General features: G+C 39.9%; 1 protein-coding gene across 2 annotated transcripts in view; it reads left to right on the top strand.

Moving 5' to 3' along the window:
• Nucleotides 1-26,793, top strand: part of RDX (radixin) — a 51,089-nt gene extending 24,296 nt beyond the window's left edge. The window contains exons 5-15 of one of the 2 annotated variants that reach the window (XM_074569943.1): nucleotides 2,028-2,302; nucleotides 6,219-6,302; nucleotides 6,762-6,908; nucleotides 8,400-8,496; nucleotides 9,171-9,334; nucleotides 10,007-10,137; nucleotides 12,203-12,363; nucleotides 13,351-13,443; nucleotides 14,298-14,546; nucleotides 15,534-15,694; nucleotides 26,082-26,793. In XM_074569943.1, the coding sequence (XP_074426044.1) occupies nucleotides 2,028-2,302; nucleotides 6,219-6,302; nucleotides 6,762-6,908; nucleotides 8,400-8,496; nucleotides 9,171-9,334; nucleotides 10,007-10,137; nucleotides 12,203-12,363; nucleotides 13,351-13,443; nucleotides 14,298-14,546; nucleotides 15,534-15,694; nucleotides 26,082-26,118 (1,599 nt within the window). In that variant the 3' untranslated portion in view covers nucleotides 26,119-26,793. Of the gene's footprint in view, nucleotides 1-2,027; nucleotides 2,303-6,218; nucleotides 6,303-6,761; nucleotides 6,909-8,399; nucleotides 8,497-9,170; nucleotides 9,335-10,006; nucleotides 10,138-12,202; nucleotides 12,364-13,350; nucleotides 13,444-14,297; nucleotides 14,547-15,533; nucleotides 15,727-17,083; nucleotides 17,944-26,081 lie in introns of those variants that run through there. The other variant, XM_074569951.1, reaches the window with a different exon arrangement.
• Nucleotides 26,794-27,271: the final 478 nt, after the last annotated feature.

A 27,271-nucleotide genomic window follows, 5' to 3' on the forward strand; every position in this document is an offset into this window, starting at 1 on the left:
TCTATGGAAGTCTTTAGCAAGTTAAATTGCTGGTGCAGTACAGGAGCAGCAAGGGTGTGCTGATTTCATTAAGTTAGACTAAGGCAGTTATCTCTTTTTTTTTTTCTTTTTTTTTTTTTTTTAAAGCTTGTAACATTTGATTCTTAAATGCATCATCATCATAGGAAGAGTGGGTTAGATGAATGGACAGGAAGGTGGATAGATAACTGGTTGAAAGACAGAGCTCAGAGGGTCGTGATTAGGGGCACAGGGTCTAGTTGGAGGTCAGTGACGAGTGGTGTTCCCCAGGGGTCAGTACTGGGTCCAGTCCTCTTCAATATATTCATCAGTGACCTGGATGAGGGGATAGAGTGCACCCTCAGCAAGGTTGCCGATGACACAACACTGGGAGGGGTGGCTGACACACCAGAAGGCTGTGCTGCCATACAGAGAGACATAGACAGGCTGGAGAGTTGAGCAAAGAGGAACCTTATGAAATTCAACAGGGGCAAGTGGCGAGGAGTAACCCCCTGCACCAGTACAGTTTGGGGGCTGACCTGCTGGAGAGCAGCTCAGCTGAAAGAGACCCGGGAGTCCTGGTGGACAACAGGATGACCATGAGCCAGCAATGTGCCCTTGTGGCCAAGAAGGCCAATGGCATCCTGGGGTGCATCAAGAAGAGTGTGGCCAACAGGTCAAGGGAGGTCATCCTCCCCCTCTACTCTGCCTTGGTGAGGCTGCATCTGGAGTACTGTGTCCAGTTCTGGGCTCCCCGGTTCAAGAAGGACAGGGAACTGCTGGAGAGGGTGCAGCAGAGAGCTACCAAGATGATTAGGGGACTGGAACTCCTCTCTTATGAAGAAAGGCTGAGGGATTTGGGTCTCTTCAGTCTGGAAGAAAGACAGCTGAGGGGGGATCTTATCAACACTTATAAATACTTAAAGGGTGGGTGTCAGGAGGATGGGGCCAGGCTCTTTTCAGTGGTGCCCAGTGACAGGACAAGAGGTAATGGGCACAAACTGAAACATAGGAAGTTCCACCTAAACATGAGGAGGAACTTCTTTGCTTTGAGGGCAGCAGAGCACTGGAACAGGCTGCCCAGAGAGGGGTGGTCTCCTTCTCTGGAGACATTCAAAACCCGCCTGGACGCGTTCCTGTGCAACCTGCTCTGGGTGACCCTGCTCTGGCAGGGGGTTGGACTAGATGATCTCCAGAGGTCCCTTCCAACCCTATGGTTCTATGATTCTATCATAAACTGGTTCTAACTTGTAAGTTACTATTTAAATATTTGCTGTAAATACAGATAAGATCTGATAAATCGCGAAGTAGATGTGCAAATAAAGGGGTTTTTTATGGCAAGAGCACAACTAATCATTCACTAGTGAGATTAAAGTGAAATACTGTGTATGTAAATCAGAAGCAGTTGGACAACAATGAAAAGCGAGCAAAACTTTTAAAATTGACGTCTGAAATGTTGACTATAGTACTTATGCTGTCTTACATATGTGATTAAACGGTTGCATTATATTTGCAGTTTTTGATACTTCGTACAAGTCAAGCAAACAGATGTATAATTTCATGCATAGTGAAGAAATTCTAGAGGGCCTACTAGTGCACATAAAATTAAGTGTGTAATAAGGTGCTTGAGGAATCGGGATGTACGAGATTTATTTTATTATCAATGTACCTTTCAACAATCACTGTATTATTTGATGATAAAATATAGTGTGTTGGATATAGTTTTGATTTTTTTAGTATGTATTACAACTTCTTTTTTTCTAGATCTTTATTGTGATAAATACAAATTAATGCAAGCCTACAAAAAATTTTTAAACAGCTTTCGAGTAGCATTTCAAAACTGTCTGATTTGTCCAGATTGGTCTACTTGATTCAGCGCCATGTGAACCTTTAGTGAGTTCCACAATAGGCTTGTCAGGAAGGACTGGATTTCAGTGTAGAGGAGCTAAAGAGTTGATTACTACTGAGTTAATTACATTAATATACCATTTAGTTCCCTTTTTATTTATTTCTTTATTCGTCTCCCTCAGGTAACCCAGCAAGACGTAAGGAAAGAAAATCCTTTGCAGTTTAAGTTCAGGGCCAAGTTTTTTCCAGAGGATGTATCTGAAGAATTAATTCAGGAAATAACTCAGAGACTTTTCTTCCTGCAAGTCAAAGAAGCGATCTTAAATGATGAAATATATTGCCCACCAGAAACTGCCGTTCTTCTGGCTTCTTATGCTGTGCAGTCCAAGTATGGAGATTACAGTAAGGAGGTACATAAACTAGGCTACCTAGCCAATGACAGACTTCTCCCGCAGCGGTAAGTGAGACTACGTATGTTTTTGCATTATCTGCTGCATATAAACTTGATTACAGCATGTTTTTTATCATTAAAATATTAAGTGATAGTGTGCGTTTAATGGTAGTTTTCTTAAGAGTGCATGTTTTGCTAGTAAAATTTAAGAGATCTTAATTTAGACTCTAAAGATGTGTCACAACCATGGGTTTCCTCAGACCTATTTCCTGTCCCATCCACAACCATCTGCACAGATTTAGTTGAACAAATTTCCAAAGTACTCCAAAATGATCTAATGTTCCTGGAGGCTTGCTTCTGCTAAATTAAAATCAAAATACTTTAATGTAGAAGTCATTAAGATTAATTTGATACTCACTCTTTTTCTTCCGTACTTGATGTTTTTGTACACTTAAATGATAATAATTTCCTAAAAATAATTACAAAGTGTATTGCAAATAAAACATATTACAGAAAAAAGCTGTCCTGGGTGGAAAACTTAGAAACTAAATTGTTGCCATCGCTGTTGAGTATAAACTCTCCTGTATCAGTCATTCATTTAATTGGTTAGGAAAAGTGAGCACCAAGATTATCGTTCTGTTTATTTACATAACTGAAACCGTGCCCCTGGCATGTTTGGGCAGCAAGAGAAGCATTGCAACAGAAATGTGCAAAGTTAGACAATTTTGTTAGTGTAGGTGAATCCGTAGTGATGTATCATGGACAAACGTGTGCTTACTAAATATGTAACACTAAAGCATCTTCAAAGAAATGAGACCCGTAGAATAATTTGAGATTTCTTTAAAAGTCATATTCTTTGTCTCTTTGGCTTGAAGAGTAAAAGTCAAAACTCACTTATTAGTGTAACTAAGCTTGAGAACTTTCTAGCAAGCAAAAAAGCATTTCAAAAGGATTATGGTGAAGTATTGAAACAGATATTCCTGAAAATGTTTCATTTTTTTAAAAATCCTGGCTAAGAGTTTGGTTTTGGCTGTTTACTTCCTTCCTTGTGACAGTGAACTCTATACCTCTTTCTAGAAAAATACCCTTTGTTAGGAAGGCAGGGAGATGTAGAACCTGTAAAAGTGTCATTGCAGAATATGTTAATTCACAAATCTTGAGTTTTGCTCAGTTATGATGACAGCCTGTGAACAGTGGAGTGCTTGTGTATGACACAAATTCAAATATTTAAGATGCACCTTTTCAGTAGACAAATGTTCAGATGATTTCCCAGCATACGCTTTCAACCAGTCGTGTGCCAGTCTGCACTGAACGAGCTCGTAGTTTTTGTATTCATTCTAGCACAGTTATTCCTGTTTTGCCTCCTGTTGCCATGAGATTTGCCAGAAAACTAACAAGTTCGTCATAAAAATACTTTAGAACAATATACAGTATAATGTCAAAAATATTTATCTGTTTCCCAGAGTAGACTAGCTTTGCAAAATTTTACTGAAAAGGGTGAAAAAAGATTTGCAGTTCCCATTAATTATAGAGTCTTAATGTTCCCCTGTCAAAACTACTGCATGTTTTTTGTCTCAAAACTATGAGCTCGGTAGCAACAAGGCATCGGGTCCTTGCTTGAGTTATTCTGTTGCAATAGTCCTTGCATATCTGCTAGCGATGTGTCATCAGTAGCATGTGAAGCGAGAATGGAGGGGCCCAAATGACAAGATGGCTATCGCCAAAGACATTGCCAGCTTTGTTCAGAGTATCATAGAAACGCAGAATCGTTTGAGGTTGGAAGGGAGCGCTGAAGACCATCTAGTCCAATCCCCTCACTCAGAGTCACCTAGAGAGGTGGTTGATGCCCCATGCTAGTCAGTGTTTAAGAGGCATTGGGATAATGTCCTTAATAACATGCTTTAACTTTTGGTCAGGCAGTTGGACTAGATAATTGTTGTAGGGCCCTTCCAACTGGAGTATTCTGTTCTGTTCTAATTACAGCGGGTTGCTCAAGGCCTTTTCCAGGTGGGTTTCGAATATTTCCGAGGATGGACACTGTGGAACCTCTCTGGGCAACCTGTTACAGTATTTGACCACCTTTGTAGTAAAGAAATAAAATAAAAAACTCCATTCAAGTATATTTCACTTCATAGAATCATAGAATTCTATGAAGTGAAATACACTTGAATTGTATTTCAGTTGTGCCCATTGCCTCATGTCTCCCAACTCAAATTCAGCTCAAAAAAGAGGAAAGTGCAAAGAATTTCTACAGAAGTAGAAATTTAAATTAATTTGGAAAGCCCAAGAACGCACAAGTCAGCATGAGGATGACTAAGTGCTGGCACAGGTTGCCTGGAGAGCTTGTGGAATCACCGTCCTTAGAGGTATTCAAAGCTGTCTAGATGTGGTCCTGGGCTACTGGTTGTAGGTGACCCTGCTTGAGCAGAGGGGTGGACAAGATGACCTCCAGGGGTCACTTCCAACTTCAACCATTCTGTGAAGAGCTTGGGAGCAGGTCTCTTATTTTCAGATGGGACCTTGTGTGACATAATCCTGGGATAGTGTATTTTGCAGTATCCTGTTTTGTCCTTTGCTTTTGAACGTTTTGTGAGTATCTGCTAGAGGAGTAGAAGAAATAATGGTGGAAAGCAGCTCACAATGTAAATATCACAACGTAAAAGTCAGGCCTGATTTAATTATAGAACTTCTTTAATAAATTAACATTGTCCTAGAAGACTTGGATTTAATTTTTTTTATGTAATGGCAATCATTTACAAGTTTCTTTCAGATTATTACAGCCGAAGTAGGCTGTTCTACTTTGAGCATTCTGTAACAGGCTTCTGTAAATATTATATTTAGGGCTTATACTTATATTCAAGGCTAAAGATGAGAAAACAAACAAAAAGGATGACTTGTCATTGCATGCTCTTGTATTGTTTAGCTGTGAACACGTCAGCTTTGTGCAGGTGCAAAAACTAAAACCTCTGCCGCACTTTTGAGGAGGAAAGCCTGTTGATAGGGATGCATGCTAAGCAAATCAAAATGTGATATGGGTACCACTGAAAAGTGCGCTTCGCTAGATATGGGGCAGAGTAGCAAATTGAGTGACAGAGATCCTGCAACAGAAGAAACATGCGCTACTATCTTCTGCATCACTCAGTCTGTACTTTGCTAAAAATGTAGGGAAAAGTAGTAAATACTTACTTTTCTGAGTGAAGAGAACTTACTACTTTAGTAAGTTTATCTTGCAGTCTCTCTCTCTCTCTCTCCAGTCTCTCTCTCTCTTTTTTTTTTTTTTTTAAGTTGCCCTTCAAAATACTTTCTCTAGGAATGCTTGCAATGCTGGGTGCATGGAATAAAAGCATAATAAAGTTATCATATGCATTTGATTTCTTACTGCAGTACTACACTGAAAGTTCTAGTAGGTGAAAATAAATTCCATCATTGCAGCCTGCTGTAGATAAATGTCAAATAGTTTTCTGAAATTGCTTCACTATTTATTTCACTTATTTAAAAAAAAAGAACCAACAAAAAACCCCTCCAAAACCCCCAAACTAGTCTGCTAACTTGTCGTAATGTTTTACTTTTTTCTTTCAAGTGACAGCAGAATGACAGCTTGACTGTATCTGTGCATACCTAGAGATTAATTTTCAGCATTGTTGTACGAGGATTTTATGGGTCTGTATTTTCAGGTGTTCCAAACGTTACATTTTATAACTTTACTGAAACCTGAGACATGCCATGTTGTGACTTTTATTTTACAAAGACTATAGAATACCATGAAAAAAGAAGTGATTTCATGCTATTTTAACAGTGTCTTTATTGAAATACAAAGTTTCTGTGTCTGTTCAGGTTAAAAAGATGAGGAGTGTATAGGAAGTCATGTTTAAGCTTATTCAATTAAAGAATATGTTATGCTGCATAACCAAACTTATTTTTATAACTTTGGAGGTTAAATAGGTTGTCGGTGTCACTTAACAGAAACAACTTTTATTCACAGCGTGTTAGAACAGCACAAACTGACAAAAGAACAGTGGGAAGAAAGAATACAGAACTGGCATGAAGAGCACAGGGGAATGTTAAGGTAATTACATAAAAAATGTTCCAAGACCTTCCAGGTTTGCTGTTACTACTAAGATGTATTTTGGGAAGCAGCATATTTGTTTGGTAACTGCTTTCTTTCATTACGACCAGGGTAGGCAGTTATCAGAAACTTTCATGAAAGCTTCAATGAGGGTTGAGTTTCCAATTAGGTTATTGGCTTGCCTACATGATAAGGTTGTCAACTGCCTTTGTCCACAGTTGCCTGCCTCTAAAATATATTTAGTATTTCTTTAGCTCACGGGTTGAGAAGACAAAGTGTGATGATTGGACTGTACTTGGGTGTACTACAAGTACCTGAGTCAATGTATGCATGAATTTGAGAGAGAGGTTTAATTCCTAACTAAATTTTACACTAACTAGTTTTTCTGCAGTTCCCTTATTCTTACAGTGTACTTCTGATTTGTCTACACTATGCCATTTTTTCCCCTTCTTTCATCAGGGAAGATTCTATGATGGAATACCTTAAGATAGCACAAGACTTGGAAATGTATGGAGTCAACTATTTTGAAATAAAGAATAAAAAAGGAACTGAATTGTGGCTAGGAGTCGATGCTTTGGGTCTGAATATTTATGAGCATGATGATAAGTAAGTGGCTAATACTCATTTTGCAGTCTATCCTAAGAGATCCTATCTGAGATTAAAAAAAAAGCAGCTTATTTTGTGTTCGATAAAATTTAGCAAAACAGGTTCTCAAAGACCTTTTAATCTATGTAAAAGATAGAAAAAGAGAGATAGATGTTAACTGCCAGAATATTTGAATTTAAAAGATTAAATAGGGATGTAAAAGAAGGGAAAGGAAGGACAGTTCTGTTCGAAACTTAAATTTATGTTGCTTAATATGGATGTATGAGAGCTAAATCATCTTTATATGGTTTCTTTCTGTACTTTTCACTCCCTTAAGTCTTCCTCTTCAGTCAGGATGAAAAGGACATTGAGAAGCTGAGCAACATATTTAATGAGAAACGTTCTGTAAGAGCAGTGACTAGGATTGTAGCTGTTAGAGCATGAAGAACTTTGGTATCTAAAAGTGAAATCTTTCAGATATCAAAGAAAATAGATGAATCTTGTGCCCCGATGAAGAGATCAAATATTCTGTCCTACTTGAAGAGGGTAAAGCTGAAATGTACAAAACTTGAAGAATCTGAAAACAGAACAACAGACTTATTCTTTTATTTCTTTCCAAAACACTTATTAGTAGTATCTGATGTCAACAGTCCTTTCCCAGTGATTTGAAGTTAAACATGATGTTTCAAACACCAGGTAACGGCTGTGAGCTGAACTGAAACTCAATGCTCTTTGATTCATATACTCTGTAACAAAATTCTCTAAGCCTTAATTGCCATTAGATGGCAATATAACTCCTGAATGAAGGATATATTCAGAAAATTTTCAGATCAGATTAAATGATCAACCAATTTTTGGTATTCTTTAACACCTGATAGTTAGCAATCAAATATTTAAACATTTTCTCATGCTTGTAATTAAGATAATATGAATTGAAAAAATGTTCTGTGCTCATGGAGAAAAATATTTACAATTATGCAGCTGGTGCGTAACATTGTAATGGTTTCTGAACTGAATTTATTTTACTTAAGATGCAAGGGAAATAAATTTTAACTTGAACTTTAGAAATGTAAGAGCACACATCTTGCATCTGAGTTAAACCGAAGTACAGCATTGCTGAAGGCTAATTTAATTTCAGTCTCTGAAATGTCAGACTTTTCTCAAATTTAAATAGTTATTCTTTTCAGTGAAAATAAAATTATCAATAGGTTATAAAGAATCAGTACATGATTGTGATGTTTAGCATCTATTTAATCCTAGTAGAATAAGTCACATATCTAAATTCCTTCTGTTACAGTGCCATGTAATTTATTCATTATCTAATTTAGTCGTTTGATGGAATAATGTGTTTAAAAAAAAAATAAAAAAATTGTCTGGCAAAATATGCTTGAATTGTTGTTATGTTTTGTAAATGTAACTGTGATAGTGAAAATGGTACGGAGTTAAGACTTAGTGGACATAAATAAAGTGCACACCTTTGCTGCTTCTAATGAGAACTTTTTCTCTTTGAAGGCTGACACCCAAGATTGGTTTTCCTTGGAGTGAAATAAGAAACATCTCTTTTAATGACAAAAAATTTGTCATAAAGCCAATTGACAAAAAGGCCCCTGTAAGTAGTGCGTAGAATAGTATGCCTTTGTATATGAAGAGATTTCAGCCTGCAGGGACTTGGCGTTATGGCATGAGTAAATATTTTGTGACATTTATTATTCTTGAATAGTCAGTAACCAAAAGGAAATTTTCATTGTCATACTGTGGTATGTTTATTTTCTCTCTTTTCGTTCTACTTGATACTTTTAAGATTTCTACCTTTTTTTTTTTTTTTTTAATTTAAATCAACTAATATTTTGTATTTTGTGATGTGTTGAAAAGCCACAGTGTAAGATGCTAAATTCTCTGGCCCTCACCTCTGGTTTTTTTTTTTTTTTTTTTTGTATTAGAGCAGCATGTTTCATGAGACTTTCTAGGTCAAAACTCTTCAGAAATAGAGTAAGAGATTAGTCTCACTTTTTTAGAAGTTTAAATAAATAATTTCATGTAAACTAGCTAGCCTCTACATGGAGGACTCCCTGTGTAATTTTGAATTTATCTTGCAAGTTCCTGACGCTAACTAAGTTTATAGATCATGGTGTTGTATTGCTCAGAGGATGAATGTTAAAATACTTTAAGTTTAAATTTAACATGTAATACTTGTAAGTTTAAATGCAAGCAGGCAGTAATGCTTTGTGTTTTGTCACAACTGTATTTTTAGATTAATGGATGTGCTGCCATTATTTTTGCTAGGATTTTGTTTTTTATGCACCCCGTCTGAGAATTAACAAGCGAATTTTGGCACTGTGTATGGGAAATCATGAATTGTACATGAGGAGGAGGAAACCTGATACAATTGAAGTGCAACAGATGAAGGCCCAAGCTAGAGAGGAGAAACATCAGAAACAATTGGAAAGGTAATTAACAAACTTCCATGAACCAGAAAAAATTCTTCTACCCTTTTAAGAAAACTAAGTCATAGAATATCAGACATCTTGGCATTCTAGAAAAGAGAGAGCTGCTTTTCTTTCTGTAATATATAAGCACGTTTGTGGACTGACATGGCTCACCTGTCTTAATAAAAAGCCGTATCTTTTTTTGGAGCTTTCAGCATAGTAATAGTAGCTGTAGTGTTGTTTCTCGTTATGTTTTTGTGAAACAGTCTTAACTCTCTGTTGCTTGATCCTTAGGGACTTTTATACTCTACAGGTGAACCTTTAAAGCAAGTTCAGTGAAGAATGTCATGGCTTACCTTTTGTATATTTAAAAAAATACCATTGCCATTTCTAGCCCAGATGAAACATCAGCCATGTCTAAAATGCAGGTATAATTGTGGATTTACCTAGTTGAACCGTAACCAGGGTTGCTAATCAGTTCTGTTCATAAATTGTTTTTCTGTACAGTATTTTGAAACAGAAACTTTGTTGTTCTTGCATTTTTTGTAAACTGAATTTGAAATATTTAAAACTGCGTGCTTCTCTGCTAGCTGAGTAAACTGAAAAATAGGCTGTCGGCATCTTTAGAGTAGAATTTAATTTGTTTGAGGTTAAAAAAACCCTTTTACTGTTTGTTTTTTGGGTTTCTTTTAGGGCACAACTGGAAAATGAGAAGAAGAAAAGGGAGATAGCAGAAAAGGAAAAGGAAAGAATAGAGCGTGAAAAGGAAGAATTAATGGAACGCTTAAGACAAATTGAGGAACAAACAATGAAAGCTCAGAAAGGTGAGCTCTTACTGGTACCAGATTTCTTATATCTGATGACAATGTTTAGTTCAGTTAGGTAGTTCAGTTCCACAGTTCTCTTGGTATGGGTGAGTGTTTTGTTGTTGGTTTTTTTTTTTTTAAATTTATTTCACTAATAATAACAAGAATTTAGTGGTGTATTATTTAAGAGAGATTCTTTTTCAATGTTAAGAGTTAAAAGATGGTGTGCATGCATATGGGTGTATATTTGTAATACAAAACCAATTCCTAATGTAGCAACAGTTTAAATTTTCTTGAATAAAAAGGAAATTAATGCGTACACAGTTCAACCTAGGGTTATGAAATGCTTAACGTGCTGAAAACCTGGAGCTGGAGGGAGCAGGAACGTTAGAGAAGATGATTCAAAGTACTTCTAGGATTTTGTTGAATTAAGCTTTTCATTTGGAAATTCCTTGTTCCTTCATTTTCCTATTCGCTTGTAAGATTTGAGAATTTTAAAATCAAAATCTTGTTAGATTTTAGGGAATATAGTTTCAGCAGTCATGGTTCTTTGTGTTGAACCACCCTGCAGAGTCCCTGCCTCCACTACTTCCCAGTCCCTCCTCTTCGTGTTCTTCTTTTGCTTCAGGTTTGGTTCACATTCATAAAAATGTTGTTCCTGTCTTCTGTTCATAACTGTTGGCTTCAGGCACAATAGAGAGAATCACTGACTAAATCTATGCAAATAAATGACGTATGCCTGGCGCTGTTCTCCAGCTCTGCCCCTGCATTTTTTCAGTCTTTCAATGCAGAACAGGTTGGACGCATCTAGGCAGGTAACACATGAATTGTGCCCTGGAGTTGTTAAAGGGACAGCAGTTTAGCCCAGGACAAAACAGTGTCAGGGTGATTCTAAAGGTTTAACAATGTACACTTTCTCATAACCCTTGTAAGCAATATAGCCGAATTTCTGATGCAATACATAATGTTCATGTGTTGCCCTTTTTTTAGCATTCTGTTCACGTATGGAAAAGTGTTTATATAAATGGCGTCTGCGTTCTTGTAGTTGACCTGGTAGTTAAGCGTTCTCCGTCTTCATGGAAAGATTTTGTTTCAGTAGCATTTTTAAATATTTATGCATTTTATTTAATTTTCTAAGTACTGCATTTGTGCCACTCCACATAGTTGAATGAGACCTACTTAAAACTACAAGTGCAAAGATGAAGCATGTGTCAGCATACCTGTGGAAATGCTTTTTTAGTATCAAAGCATATGGTGAAGGGCAAATGGATCATTGCAATAACTGAGTGGTTTTTTAGGTGAAGGAATCTATGGAAGCTGTGCTATACAAAAACATGGTGGAAAAGTTATTAGAATCAGCAAGGAACTTCTGAAAGACTTTTTTCATAGGAACTTAATTTTGCACATCAGAGGAGTGTATTTTGCCTGTGCAAATCTTACCTCGCATTACTGGTTTCGTTCAGGGTTCTGCCCTTCAGATAGCAATATTTTGCGAACCAGGCAGTTAGACAACTATTATACCTCTCTTGATTTAAAATGTTCCTGTTTGCATCTTTCTGGCTCTGTTCTACAGAGAATTTTTCTGACACTTCCAATGGGTCTTAGGTCATTTTGCTGGAGACACGCACCTAAATTGCCTGTAGCAATTAAGGAATCTTGGTCAGGCATTTCAGTAGAGTAGAAGAGGTTTTCTTAGTTTTTTTTACTGTAAGAGAGTTTGATTTAATGTATCTAAAAATCTCAATAGTAAGAGTGAGGGTGTATGTGCATGTATACGTACGTATATTTGGGTGTTTAGTTTTATCAGTGAGGTGATAATTTTCTGAAACACTGGGCTGTTGGAACAGTCAGGTGAGATGAAGTATATCCAAAGTATGTCTTAAAGAGAGGGGGAGAAAAAAATCAGATGTGGAGCATAGCTTCAGGTAACAAGCTCAACAACTCTTCTTAGCTTAAGGCAGCCTTGTAAATATTTGTCAGCTTTCTAGGTTACTTTATTTTGAGTGTGTTACAGCTGTTATCTGTGTTGCATATGAAGAAGAGCTAGGCAGTGATATCTTGTCCGCAAATTTTCCTTTTGCAGAGCTAGAGGAACAGACTAGAAGAGCTCTAGAACTGGATCAAGAACGAAAGCGTGCAAAAGAGGAAGCAGAGCGCCTGGAAAAAGAGCGTCGAGCAGCTGAAGAAGCTAAAGCTGCTCTAGCCAAGCAGGCAGCTGATCAAATGAAGAACCAGGAGCAGCTAGTAAGAAGCTTCTAACCCTGTTTTGAAACAAATGGAAAAAGATAATTGAAAATGTAGCCTTTATTCTTGGTTTTATCTATTTTTGTCAAGTGGACAAGTACATTGCAACACAGCTAAAAGTATGTGAAATATCGTTACAGATAGTTCTGGGAACTTCTTTAGAAAGCTACATTAGATTTGCCACTTCTTGCCAGAAAAAAACCCCAAACTCTGGAGCTGTGGGAAATTAAATGATGAAGTAGACATTTCAGACTGACAACACTCACTACATTCTCTTTCCAATAGTGTCAGGTTTATCCATGTGAGAACAAGAGTAGCTTCCTTCTGCAGTCCACTGGGAAGCCTGTTTTCTGAGGCAGGTCTGTTCTGAAGCTTGATGGTGATGGTGGGGAGTTGGTGACACTGTGGTTTGGGTTTTTTTTTTTTGTTTGAGGCTTTTTGTTGTTGGGTTTTTTTTTTTTATTCCCTATTTCCAGCATTTACAATATCTTCTCACGTTCTCTACTAGACTACTTCTAATTCAAGATTTGTGCATAATAACTGAGAAAGGCACGAAAATAGTAGAAGAAATTATTTCACAACTTCTGATCTTCTGTAAATTTAGCACACAATTCTGAAGGCAAGATTTAGCTTAATAGTACTGAGATTATGATCCAGAATCATAATCCTATTGGTGGAACCATTAAAGTTGTATTAAACTGAAATGATCCCAAATGCTATTTGTAACTACAGCTTGCTCTTTCCCAGAAAGCTTTGGAATTGCAGAGGATAATTTTTTTTTTTTCCTGGACTTAATTCCATCAGGCAGGAGTACTGATTCATTCCCTCTGTCGTGTATGCTTAAAATTTCTATTTTTAGCAGAGAACTGATGGATGGTAACTAACTCTTTTCAAGTTGTATCACAGCAAAGGCTCTGCTTTCTTCCACTGCAGAGCCAAAATGATACCAAATTAAAACTTCTACTTCATTTTTTTTGTTTGTTTCAGGCAGCAGAACTTGCTGAATTCACCGCCAAGATTGCACTTCTAGAGGAGGCCAAGAAAAAGAAAGAAGAGGAAGCCTCAGAATGGCAGCACAAAGTAATGGGCTCATGCTGTGTGAAGTCAGAACTTCAAAGAAACTAAGGGAGATGAGTGCGGAAATCCCACTGGAAATCCATGGGGTTGAATCTGTCTCTTTCCCTTAGGCTTCAGAGAAGCCTTTCTTAAAAGTTTTTCTTCTCCAGTCTACTGAAGCCAGCCTGTACTTCTATTTAACCAATTTCTTAATATTAAATAGTCATGAAGGGGTTGAAATTCTCATCACAAAGGTATGGTCAAAAATTTGAAATGGCTTCCCTGTATATGGTGATGAAATAGATTGGAGCTTCGTGTTGGAAAAGAAAATACCTCAGGAGGGAGTTGTATAAAATCACGAGTGGTGGTGAAAAGGTGAACCAGAACAATAACAAAGGCACGTCAAATGTAACTGCACAACAGTTTGAAGCAAAATAATATTTCTTTACAAAATGTGTAATTAGATATGGGATGTGAATAGTAATTGTGTGCACGGGTTCAAAAAGTGATTGAACAAATTCTTATAAGTTCCGGTTGAATAAAAAATTCAAAGACATCACCTTTGATTTAGGAAATCCCTGAGCCTCAAATGTCAGGAGGCTAAGAAAGTTGAAAAGCCATCACTATGGCTGCCCTATTCTCTCTCGTCTCTTGTCTACCGCTGGAAGTAGCTGGACTCCAGTACAGTTGGTTTTGAGTCCTGTCTTTTTTTTTTTTACCCTGTATTCCTATTTGACAGATTTCAGTACGTAAGCTTGTCGTGTCACTTAGAAAGGACAGTTCCCACGTGTCTGAAAACATCTCAAACATTTATTTTTATTTTTCTGACTATTCATAAATCATTTTAAAAGATGCTAAGTACTATTTACTATATTTAGGCTTTTGCAGCCCAAGAGGACTTGGAAAAGACCAAAGAAGAACTGAAATCTGTGATGTCTGCTCCTCCTCCTCCTCCTCCTCCCCCCCCACCAGTTATTCCTCCAACAGAGAATGAACACGATGAACATGATGAGAACAATGCTGAAGCCAGTGCAGAACTGTCTTCTGATGGTGTCATGAATCACAGGAGTGAGGAAGAACGGGTAACAGAAACGCAGAAAAATGAACGTGTTAAGAAGCAGCTCCAGGTAATGAAGATTCATGGTTGTATCGACGTAATTCAGGCTTTGGGCTTTCACTCTTTATTTGTCAGGAATCTCATTGAAATAATGGCGTGTCAAGGAAACAGCCTTTTTATCTATTACTATGTTTATTACTAATTTACCAACCCATATCATTCATAGCGTTCTAGAAGTGGAGTAGATAGAAAGATTGGATATAAGATGGTGTTTTATACCTTAAAAGTATTAGTATGTTATGCATTGGCCAGTAAACATTTCTAATAATTATATAATGTCCAGGACACTGAATGTTAAAACTTAATGCTCTCCTTTCAATACTGAAATTTATTAAGTGGTATGAACACATGCTTGCTTAGTAGTATTTATGTTTATTTGCAGTTATTCACAGAGGTTGTAAATGTGAAAACTGAATTATGCCCATTTTGGATTAATCTTACTTCCCTGAAATGGAGCATTTCCTCCTAGACTAGTCTTACCCCTCAAAGTATAATAATCTATGTTAGTGGTAACCCTTTGCCTTGTTATGAAATGTCTATTTGGGAAGGAAATAAAAGAAATGGAAAGCTGCTTCTTTTTCTGGCAGCAAAATCTTAGTAGCACGTATGTGTAATATCCTTTCTGCTTGGCCAATCACTGAACATGATCAGGGAGATAAACAAGATCTGTCTTTAGTCAAGCAGAAATTGAAAAATAAGGTCATTCTCCTGCTTTATCCTGCTGTTCCTATTCTTCTGTGCATGTTATGGTATGAGGCCTTTTTGTTTTGTTAGTTTGATGCCCACGTTTATGTAAGGAAGGAATCCTATACTCCTCTTTCCCTCTGCGGTCTTTCTGATAGACCTCACAACTTGAGTTATTGAACAGCACAACAAGTGTTTCATAGGTTGGCATTCGAGAAATCCTTATCCCAGTTGCAGAATAACCGTTAACAGAAATTCCAGAATCATGCAAAGATTAGTCAAAGCACTTAAATGCAAATATTTTGTTCAACAGGCTTTAAGTTCTGAGTTGGCTCAAGCCAGAGATGAAACCAAGAAAACACAAAATGATGTCCTTCACGCTGAGAATGTTAAAGCAGGCCGTGATAAGTACAAGACTCTTCGACAAATCCGACAAGGCAATACAAAGCAGCGTATCGATGAGTTTGAAGCAATGTGAGAGCTGTTACTTTGCATATATGTTCCTCGTAAAGCTGAACCACCAACAGAGAAAAAAAGCAGGCCTTTGCAGATTTGATGGATTGCACCCCACTTTGCCAAAGCACTTAATACCAGTTTGACTACAGTGGCTAGAAGACAAATTTAGGGGAAGCTATTCAACAGTAAGGCAGTCTGTCGTCCCTAGGCTTTTGGAGGGGGGAGGGTGTGGAGAATAATAGCAGGTTTTTCCCCCATCATGTTTTCAGTTTCATTGTTTCATGTTTTTTTTCTTTGGAAACTGATGTGAAGTATATGCTGACTGACAAGTGTATGTATTGCTTAAACATTAAGAAATAGAAAGAAGAATGGAACTGAACATAAACTGGATAGGTACTATTTCAGTATGAAGTTTGAAATTACATTTTTTCAATGTAGCTACACCATTAAGAGTTTGACATTGCTGACTTTGAGTTTTGGTTTTTTTCCTCCCAAGTGAAATTCTTTGGTGTTTCATGTCCTGTCATCATTGATGGTTTTCTTTGCCTACCTGTTCACAAAGGTCTGGATGGCAGGTGGTAGTTCCAGGAAGTATTTTTAAATGGAACACTACCTGTGGGCAGCACGTGGCTGCTGATAGGCTTGAATTAAGTATTGCTTTTCCTAGGTGATTCTTTTAGATGCACAAAATGTTCTAATGCAGCAAAGGGGAAAAAAAAAAACCACAAAAACAAAGCTTCATGTGCTATTTGCTTGTAATTATTTTATTTGCAGTAAGGAGACCTGGACCTTTCTGGCAAGGGAGCATATGAAAACATCAGTCCCAGGGAGGGGACAGTATCCTACCTCACTACTATATACATGATGACTGGTCCTTCAAACACCGTGAAAAAAAACTGTTTAAATTGACTATCACTACACCGTGATATCATAGAATGCTAGGAGCCCTTACTCCTAGGATTTTGTTTTACTTTAAAGTGGATTTATAGTGCTAAATACTGTCTAACTGCCTTTTGTTGAGTTTAAATTGTAAAAGCATCTTGTGTGTTTTAAAGCTGTAACCTGTCACTGGTATACTATCTCCTGGGAGGGGTGTAGAATGTGTGTGTGAGTTAGGCTGTTTTGGGGTTTCCAAATACAAAATGAAAGTTCCCAGAATTGGAGTAAAAGTGTCTGTAGCTTCAGTTTTTGGTGAAGCTAGTATTTTAATTGTCATATCTGATGTCAGATCATTGTTATTAACTCCTTTCCCTCTTGAAAAGGAGACCTGCTTTTTTGAGAAATTTGCTTAGAAATTGAACTTTAGAAATAACTTCAGTTAATGTGGACTGCAGTTATTTACCCTGTTACAGTACCCTAGTAAATATCTACAGTGGAAGAACCCTGCTTTCTCTGAGGATGGTTCAGCTCTTTTCTGTTTGATATTATGCACTCATAAATTTACACTTACCTATTAAAATTTGCCATTTTATTAAACATTTTTTTCATGCACAATAGATTTAAATTTCTTATGAACAGTCCTACTAAGTGTTTTTGGTTTGTTTGTTTTTTTTTTTTAATTTTGTGGAGTTAAAGGTTGGCTATGTGGGGTGACATCATGAAAATAAAATAAAGATACATTAATATATTTTTGGTTTGTGGGCCTAAACATATCTGGTTGACCTTGAAGACTGATGCGCAGATGGTGTGCACGTGCTTCAAAATGCTGCTTGGTGGAAGCTGGTGTTTCTACTTGCAGTGCATTGTAAGAACAGTTTTTTGTTTCACAGGCTTCATACGCTGAAGCTTAAGCAAATTTCTGAAGTATTCGAACAGTTTGCCATAGCAGGTGAAATACTGTGCTTCCAGTGAGTTTTCATTTTTCCCTGGAAAGTGTGCACTAACACTGATACATCAGTTTCAGTGCTGCGAAAAAATACCAGTAAAGTTTGCTGTTCATACAATATATAGAGTAGGGCTAAATGGATTAGATCCATTTATAAAGCTGTGTGCTTTTTTTTTTTTTTCTAAACAACCAGGAACAACCATTTGTAATACGGATTTTCACAATGAACAAAGTGGTAATAGCTGCTGTCACCAGCAGTTGGGAACACTTACTGGTGCGGAAATACTAAGAATACATTTAATGATTACTTGGTGAAGTAATTTTCCACATGCTTTTTCCTTTAGCATCATGTTTTGTGTTGTACAATTAAGCTACAATTACATCTACTATTTTGGATAACATTCATTGGTTAACAATAAAGAGATACAGTTAATTTCTCTGAGGTCCATTGTTGTTATTTAATGTACTTTTTTGACAGCTCTGCTAAATGCACTGTAATAGCCTTTTTCCAGACCAGTGTACAAATTTTGACCATCTGTTGTTTCACACTCTGGTCAAAAATTTAAAAAAAAAAAAATATATTTCAAATTGTATCCTTAGAGAATGGTACTCTGCTTAAGAAATTAACCACATACAGTTGGGAGGAAGCACTGGTGCTTGTCAGTTCAAAACAGGATGTGAATCATCAGCGCAAATTGACTTTCTTGAGAACAGAGGGTAATTTTGCCACATAAGATCTCTAATGTAAGAACTTTCAATCACTGCCTACATATTCCTTAGCCCCACGTTAAGTGAAATTTAGTTTAATAGGTCAAGTCTTAAGCGTTGAGAAACTTCGATGTGTTTTTTTGGTATCGCACATCATAGTGGACAGTGCTGTCAAATATATGCTTTATGTAATGGCAAGTTCATGGGCTTCTAATATGCTTGGAGATGGAAGGAACAGTCCCATATAAATAGGTATACAAATTAATCTGCTAAGCAGCACTCACGTAAATTAGACCTCCTCTCAGGTGACATTTCCATTCTATCTTGTACTTGTTTGGCCTTGCACTCAATACAAGCACGTGACCCTTTTTGTTACTCCGCATGGCAGAATTGCTATGATGAACATGTGTACTTGATTCTTCTTTACTGTGCATATTTCTAGTTTGATACTTTTCTCTTCTTGGAGGCCCTCCTGCTGAAGCATTAGATCTGAGGTTTCTCGTTAGTTAGAGAGCTGCTGCTTGGGCATCACAGAATGGTAGGGGTTGGAAGGGACCTCTGGAGATCATCTAGTCCAACCCCCCTGCCAGAGCAGGGTCACCCAGAGCAGTCTGGACAGAAACACATCCAGGCAGGTTTTGAATGTCTCCAGAGAAGGAGACAACTCCACCTCTCTGGGCAGCCTGTTCCAGTGCTCTGCCACCCTCAAAGTAAAGAAGTTTTTCCTCATGTTGAGATGGAATTTCCTGCATTCCCGCTTGTGCCTGTTGCCGCTTGTCTTGTTGCCAGGCACCACTAGAGTCTGGCCCCATCATGACACCTGCCCTGTAGATATTTATAAGCATTGATGACATCCCTTCTCAGTCTTCTCTTCTCCAGTCTAAACAACCTCAGGTCTCTCAGCCTTTCCTTGTAAGAGAAGTGCTCCATTCTCTTGATCGTCTTTGTAGCCCTCTGCTGGACTCTCTCCAGGAGTTTCCTGTGTTTCTTGAACCGGGGATCCCAGAACTGGACACAGTACTCCAGATGTGGCATTACCAGGGCAGAGTAGAGGGAGAGGATGACCTCCCTGGGCCTGCTGGCCACACTCTTTTTAAGGCACCCAAGGATACCATCGGCCGCCTTGGCCTCAAGAACACATTGCTGTCTCGTGGTCAGCTTGTTCACCAGGTCTCTTTCCACAGAGCTGCCCTCCAGCAGGTCAGCCCCCAACCTGTAGTGGTGCATGGGGTTGTTCCTCCCCAGGTGCAGGACCGTAGCTGAACTCCTTCCTAGTTGAAGGCCTTTGAACTTCATTAGGTTCTTCTCTGCCCAACTCTCCAGCCTGTCCACATCTTGCTGAATGGCAGCACAGCCTTCTGGTGTGTCAGCCACCCCTCCCAGTTTTATGTCATCAGCAAACTTGCTGAGGGTACAGAGCGTACCTCTGTCCCCTCATCCAGGTCATTGAGGGATATGTTGAACAAGACTGGATCCAGTACTGACCCCTGGGGTACACTGATAGCCATAGGCCTCCAACTGGACTCAGCGCCGCTGATCACAACCCTCTGAGCTCTGCCATTCAGCCAGTTCTCAATCCACCTCACTGTCCACTCATCTAACCCACACTTCCTAAGCTTCCCTATGAGGATGTTACGGGAGACATGGTCAAAAGCCTCGCTGAAGTTGGGGTAGGCAATGTCCACTGCTCTCCCCTCATCTACCCAGCCATAGAAGGCTCTCAGATTGGTCAAGCATGTTTTCCTCTTGGTGAATCCATGCTGACCACTCCCGATAACCTTCTTTTCCTCCACGTGCTTAGAGATGAGCTGGCCTGTAACTTCAGAATATCGTGCTTGAAAGGGGAGGTAAGTGCTTTGAAAGGATTTTTTTTTTAAATATGCTCTTGAGGTGGAGAGAAAAGGATTCAAAATAGTGCGAGTTTTACAGGCCAGACTAATACAATCCCCCAGAATGCCTCGATACGAAAGAAGATATTCTATCTTCTGGAAGTAGTCCCCTCTCCGCATCAAAACCTACGTTTTCTGTTGATGTACTCTTCGAGTGTATGTTTCTTGTGTACTCTTTATTTTGTCTAAAACAGAACAACCTAGTTTGGAAAGCATTATTGTGCTTTTGCCTCTTCTTAAAACATGTTCTCTAGGGCTGCTCAAGTAACCTGTGTAAGCGCCGCTGAGGAAAAAGGAGGTTTGTTCCAAATGAAATGCTTTAAACTTCTGAGGAGAAAGTACCTTGAATATATTTTCTTAATTTTTGTAAAGAAAGAACAGAGGTTAAAATGGTTAGTTAAAACTTTTGCTTTGGAAAAGGAATTTTCATGCAAGCACTTTCCATGTCTGTTCACATGTGGATCATCTAAAAAGTCTTGTTCTCCCCAAGCCATCAGATTCGTTTCAAGAATCAGGGATTTTAACAAAAGGTGGTGCATCCCAGTGGGACGATGCTGTTGATGCTAGTGTTCAGAAAGGTACTTTCTAGGTAAAAATATCAATGTAAGAAAATTGGAAGGTTCCTTACACGAGAGCAAAGTTCACTTATTAATAGAAGCTGTCTCATACACATAACGTAACGTGTCCTGGCCGGGCATATGATTTTCCTGGAAAATGTGATGTCGATGGATCAGCAAACAAACCGTGGTCATTTCTTTGGTCCCCCGAGAGCGTATTCCGTTGTTTGTGCTGAGAGATGGGCAGTACTCGCCTCCCAGCTGAAACGCCGGGTGGAGAGTAATGGTTCAGGAATATAAAGAAAAAAAACAACCACCCCAAAACCCCAAACAAAACCTTGTGGTGAGGTAGAATCCTTACCTGGCCCATTTCTTCACTTGGGGGGAGGACTCCTTTTCAGTGCACTGTTGGCAGCGTCTATAAACACCGTGTGTGACCAATAATTTGTTTAGCAAATTCAACAGCCAACTTGTTGGAGGGAGTTGCACTTTCTCATTTCACGGAGCTGAGCCCGGATCTATAGGCGTAGGCCAGTTATCGGATTTTGGGTGGATTCATGGAGTCGGTCGCTTGTGTTCGCTTTACTGCGTGCAGTTTGAGTTGATACATTGCTCCTTCGGAGTACGGTTAGATAAACTTTGACTTGTTTTGCTTTTTTCTCCCTTCACTGCACAGGGATTGCTGACATACCAAATGTGGAGGTTTCATTTAATGTGAATGAAGTGGACGCACCAAAGCCCCCAAAACCTCCCCCCGAAGCTCCAATCTCAAACCATCAATTTTTTCACAAGAAGAGACCGCAGTATCTGCTGCAATATCCTAGATATTCAGGAAGAGACAGATTATGCCCACGTAGCTCATAGTTTAGGGAAAGACGGAGTTAGCAACGGGAAATGGAGCATTTGGAATTGCCGGGATTCCATTAGTTGTTTATATTGGCTTTTGTAAATAATGTGTCAGAGTGTTTGTGTTCCCAGCAGTGGGTTTAGGCGGCAGAAGAAGCGAGGGGAGATGGAAATGCACATCAAAGGAGACAGCCCGCTCGGTGCAAATATTCCTGAGGCACGTGGTGTGCCTAAGAGTTAATGTTCCCTGTGCTCTGCATAAGCGGATCAGGTGAAAACAGATCAAGCTCAGAGGTAGGACAATTGCATTGCTTTTTTTTTTCTTTTTTTGCTTGCTGGGGTTTTGGGTTCGTTTTTTTTTTGTTTGCTTTTAAACTACCTTATTTACACAGGAGGAATTGCCGTTGTCTGAATATTTAGCTGAAGTCTTCCAGAGAGCCTGCCGCCCGGCACTAAAAGGTCTTGGAGTTCTTCAGGCCACGCGTACCCAGGCTGGCCTCTCTGTTGTAGCTTGCTGAATTCCAGCAGAAGACATCCTCTGCAGCCTGGTAATGTTGCCTTGGAGCGTGTCTGCCCTGACAAGGCGAGGAGCGGTGTAGGTGCAGGGTTCCAGCGAGGCCCAGCCCCGGTGCGCCCCTGTGAAACAGCGATCGCCTCGCGGACGCTGAACTCTGCGGGATCTCCTATCGGCTCTGCCGCTCCCTGCGGCCTCGGCTTTCACGCTTCTTAATTGCCCTTGGTTTCTTCATTAAACCCGATACGGTATTTAACGTCTTCATCTATAACTTCAATAACATTCTACTAAACCGAGCTTCCAGTAAATGGTTGACTGCTGTGTCAAATGTTTTCTTAAAATACGTTACGCCGATGAGCTGAAATAGCCTAGCTTCACTTTTATTTAAGCAGCACTTCTGATTAATTAATAATCTCTATGAATATGGTAATTGCAGTCGTATTGCCAGAGAGAGATTCATTTGCATCGGGGCTGAAGCCAAAAACTTTTCTGCCAAGTGCACTTCGATCTCCAGCAGAGTAAGTTGCCAGTGTCTAAGGTGACATCCAGAACACACGGACCAGCCGGTCCGGCCGCTGCTGCCTTTTGTGACTGGGAACTAATTAATTTACGTGTGAGTGAGCAGATTCGGCGTTTCGGGTTTGGGGACAGGACAGCAAGCTCATTCACACACATCAGAGAAATTTCTAAGAATGATTAAGAAATCTTCATGCTGTTAATGGGCACTTCTGCTGTACGCTTCCTGTCCCTGATAGTTTTTCTTCCGTTTAATTCCCATTTTGACTTCTTGGGTCTCTTCTCTGGCCAACAGCGTTTCGGGCATCCGTCTTGCTGCTGAGTGCCAGCTCTGCTTCTCTGTGCCGCTTCCAACAGCTCTTCCTCTTTCTTCTTTTGCGTTTGGGATCTTTCAGGGTTGTCTTCAACGAGGCCAGATAACTCAGCACATTTAAATTTAGAGCTATTGTTGCTGCTTCTTGGAATTATCGGATTAATTTTGGCTACGTGTTCTCTTATCGGGCATGCATAATGTTTGCCACCCTAGAGAAGAAGTAACTGTACCGGCTAGTGACTAATTGCCAGTAGCATTCTGGAGAACAGAAAATGTCAGAACACAAGTATGTTAACGCATGCAGAAAACCGGGGAAGGTGGGAATCGCGGTGTTGATACCCATGAGGTTCACCTTTGAGCCCAGCAAACAAGGGAGCAGTGGGAGAGAAACTCCGTGCTTCCGTTGCGTCGCTCGTCCGTCGGGCTGGGCTGCGCAAGGGAAAGCGCTGGAACAGGACGGTTGCGCCCGCGCAAACGGCAGGTCCTGGATGTAAAAATACTAAAAAGAAAAAAAAAAAAGCCAAACCACAAAATAGTCGACTTTTTCCTGTGGACTCGTATTTTAAAGAGTTATGGTTGTAGCCCTGCCTGGCTCCAAACCTCGTCTGGCAGCAGCTGAACTCCGCTACAGCACCAGCGCGGATGTCTCTGGGGAGTTCGGTATCCAGCGGCTCTTCAGCCCCCCCTGACTTGAGGAAGCAGCGGCAGATGCGGGGGGAAGAGGTCTCTGACCTCTCTTCGCTTTCATATGGGGCCATGAGAACAAGTTCTGGAGAACCTTCTTTCTAGCGGTGACTCCTACACGCTTCAGGTGGCCCTCTTCGTACCTGTTGCTCCCAGTCTTTGAACTGGTTCTTACTTCTCACCTTGCTTTACTGCTCTTGGCTTTTGGGGTTTTTTTCTTTTTCTTCCTTTTTTTTTTCCCCCTTGCTAGTGTGTCATGCCATTTATTTCATCTGAAGAATAGATTTGACTTTAGATCACTGAAGAGCTTTAATGCAATTAAATAACTTTGTTTCGGTCTGAGAATGCAAACGAAGGCAGGGAAGGAAGATGTTGCATTAATTATTAGTTTTAAAACGTTGGCGGGGGGCGGGGGAGGGGGGGGGGAAGTTTAAGCCTTAAGACTTACCGAAAGAAATACGTTGCATTAGCTGAGTGCGTGGACTGCGGGGGGAAAGCAAGAGGCGGGCAGCTAGGGATGGCAAGGGAGAATTTTTCTCAAACTAAATTTATGGTAGCAAAGTACTTTGGTAAAATTCACCAGGCGCTTTATTTATTTGTTTATGGACATTTGCTGGAATCTTTAGAGAGCACTGGAGGAGAGGATACCGTATGTTTCTGTCTTCGGTCATATTTCCTTTAATTACTTGTGGTGTGGCTTATTCTATCGTTTTAAGAGTAAAAATGCCTTTTTCGTCCCCGGTGCTTTTGTAATAATTGTGTTTTGCCTGTGACACTGCAACAAGCTTTGCAATCTGGAGCTTAATGGGACCATTTTCTAAGGGAAATGTAGTATAACTTGCTTTGCATTTAACTGAGCTTGATAATTTATACATATATATACCCATACATAAAAAAAAAATGTATATACAGCCCAGTTAAAGTGGAGATGTCTCATAGAGTATGTGGTACCCAGCCTTGTAATGGCTGTATTAAAGTGAAATACACAAGTTGCTACTTATTTTTATGGACGCTTTGATCTTGACTAGTTTTAGAAAACAAGCTTTTTAAAGCTAACTGTGTTTAAATAATGATTTAAAAAATATCGCAGCATGCAGGACCGACATATTTATGGTTCAGTTTTGTCCTTGATAGCACAAACCGGATCTGTTCACCTGCGTGTTTGGTTTGATCCTCCTGCAAAAGCCAGTTGTTTCTGGGGATCTCTTAGCGCCAGGAAAAATGTCACTGGTTTCAGTGGTTCCTTCCCAGTCTACGGTTTCACTCGCTGCCAGAAGCCTGTTTCCCCCCCAGCCCCGGCCAGGAATTGCTGTCAGACTTTTAAAAACACCAGAGTGGTTTTAGTACTTCTCAATCTCAAGCACACGTCGTATTTGCTTATCCTCAAGCCCTGGAAGTTCCCGCTGACTTTCTGTGCCAGAAACTGATCCGTGTGGGAAACAGGCCGGGGGACAACACTGGACGGGACGTTCCTACCCGTCACCTGCTGTAGCTGCACTCCTGAATGTTAAAAAAAAAAAAAAAAGTGCTATTGAGGGATTCTTACTTTTGAATAGCAACTCATTCGAAGGGAATCTGGTAGTTAAGTCTTTTTCCTGATTCCTCTTGAATGAAATTCTGATTTTTTAATATTTATAGCTGAAGTGTTTCTCTAAAACAATCGGAACGAGAGGTTCACGCCACAGGAAGGATGAATTTAAAATACTGATTATACTTGGCCTATTCATAATATAATATATTTAAGGAGGTCATTCTTAAAAACATTTTCCAAGCCACTTCAGCAATGAATTTTCATAAAAATCAACATGGAAAACAGGCATTTTTGAGATGTATCTTCACTCGAGTAAATTTTGACTCACTGTAAAGATTTCCACCGGAGAACTGTAAACTTTAGGAGAGAAATAAATCTGGGAGAGAATCTTTATGCTGTCCTTCCTCCCCTTTTCCCCAAGAGGCTCACGCAAGGCAACAAACTGAACAAACTAAACCCCGGAGCTTGTCCAGCAAACGGCACGTGTGCTGTGCTGAAAAGAAGAGGTCTCTGAAATCATACCGGCTCTGATTGAATGTCCTACAACTGTGTCCTGTATTTGGTGTATTTATGCACGAAGGCATCTTATTTCTGCCGCCTTTGGGAGCAGATTTAACACGGTCTGACCCGCGTCGCAGCCAGCTGCGGTTTGCGTCGGCTGCAGTAGGTTGTGTATAACGCTAAAATTTGCCATCCAAACCGTACTGGTACGAGCAAGAATTTGGCTCTGGCACGGAGGAGTAGTTAAGCAGAGCAGGACGGCAAATGGAAAAGTCAACGAAGGTGGGTTCTGGGTGTCCTTGGGGACACAAGAACCGCGTGTTGCTTAAATCATTCTTTGCCGGCGCTCCCTCCGTCTGCCGACGTCTTACAAACAAAATCCAATCAGCAATTAATTTCAGAGTAGTTACAGGGAGTGAAGCGTGGCTCTTAACGATGTTGCTGTATATTTCTGTTTACTGTGCTTGTTCAAGTATCCTTTTGCTAAATCTACTTGATCTCTCTGTGTCTTTTTCGTGCAGGTTACAAAAGTACGATCTCTTGCAGCCCTTAGGATAGGAACAAGGTAAAGATCAGCAGAAGACCTGGGGTCTGCCAAGGCCTGCTCTTGCGCTTCTGTAAATCTGGACAGTTTACAGCCCTTTAAATTAGGTGCTGCCCGGTCCGTGAAGAGTTTTCTGGAAGGACCGGGAAGTGCCGTTACGACATTTCGTTAATGTTTGGTTCTCTCATGGTCTCTCTAAATCCTTCCTTTGTTGTCTTTTCCCAGGAGAAAATTAGCTTTTTGAAGTATTTAAGCTGTTGTTCTTCCCAGAAAAGCAGGAGATAATGCTCATATGTTAATCTTCAACATGTAACGGGACGTGTTAGAGTGACCGGTGATGTGACCCTTCGAAGTGCTCGGGGATCTTGTAGGCTTTGCCCGCAGAGTGATGCAGTGTGGGCAGCCTGACTCTATATCCAGCCTGGGTCAAGCGAAACAAGAGTAGATACTTTCCAAGTTTTATTGGTTTTCTACGTGATTTCTAATAGCCTTGATGATACATGAATAGCGCCAGGTAATTTTCTAATGTAAAACTCCCGATTTAATATGTCTGTACATACATTTCCAGTGTAAGCACCCGTTGCTACTTGCCTTTTTGTACGCTATTAGGATGTGCATACTGTGTATACGTAACTGCGTTCAATTGTGCACCCTGCACAAAAGCCTGAATAAATGAGGTTTAATGTTAATCCAAGGAATCACTATTCATTTGGTGTTGCTTCTTGCCGGACCGTACCATTTTTTTTTCTTTTCATTTCTCTCAGAAGTTTAATTCCTTTCGTGGCATCAATCCAAAGTGGAGTTTCCGGGTTTGCATCTTGTGCTCAGATAAGCCACGGGAGGCTGGACTTGGAAGGAATGGATCGCTCCTGCTGGAAAAGGTGGGAGCTGGGGATTGAGTAGAAGGACACCTGAATTGTTCCCAAATCCAGCTAGAATCCCCTGGGAATACACCAAACCTTGGAAACATGCGTCCTCCTCGCGGTGCCTTCCTGCACCGTGGCCTCCTGCGCCGGGAGCTGTGCCGGTGGGTCCACTGGAGGGGCTTAGATCTGAGGCAGGGGCTGTCGGAGCCTCACAGCGCGTCCCAAGTTGTTAGCTGATAGCGGCCCAGCAAGGGGACTGCCGCAGCGCCCTGCCAGCCTCCCGCTGGCCCGGGACCCTGCC

The sequence above is a fragment of the Larus michahellis genome, chromosome 1 (genome assembly GCF_964199755.1).
Source record: "Larus michahellis chromosome 1, bLarMic1.1, whole genome shotgun sequence".
In the NCBI taxonomy this organism is placed as follows: Eukaryota; Metazoa; Chordata; class Aves; order Charadriiformes; family Laridae; genus Larus; species Larus michahellis.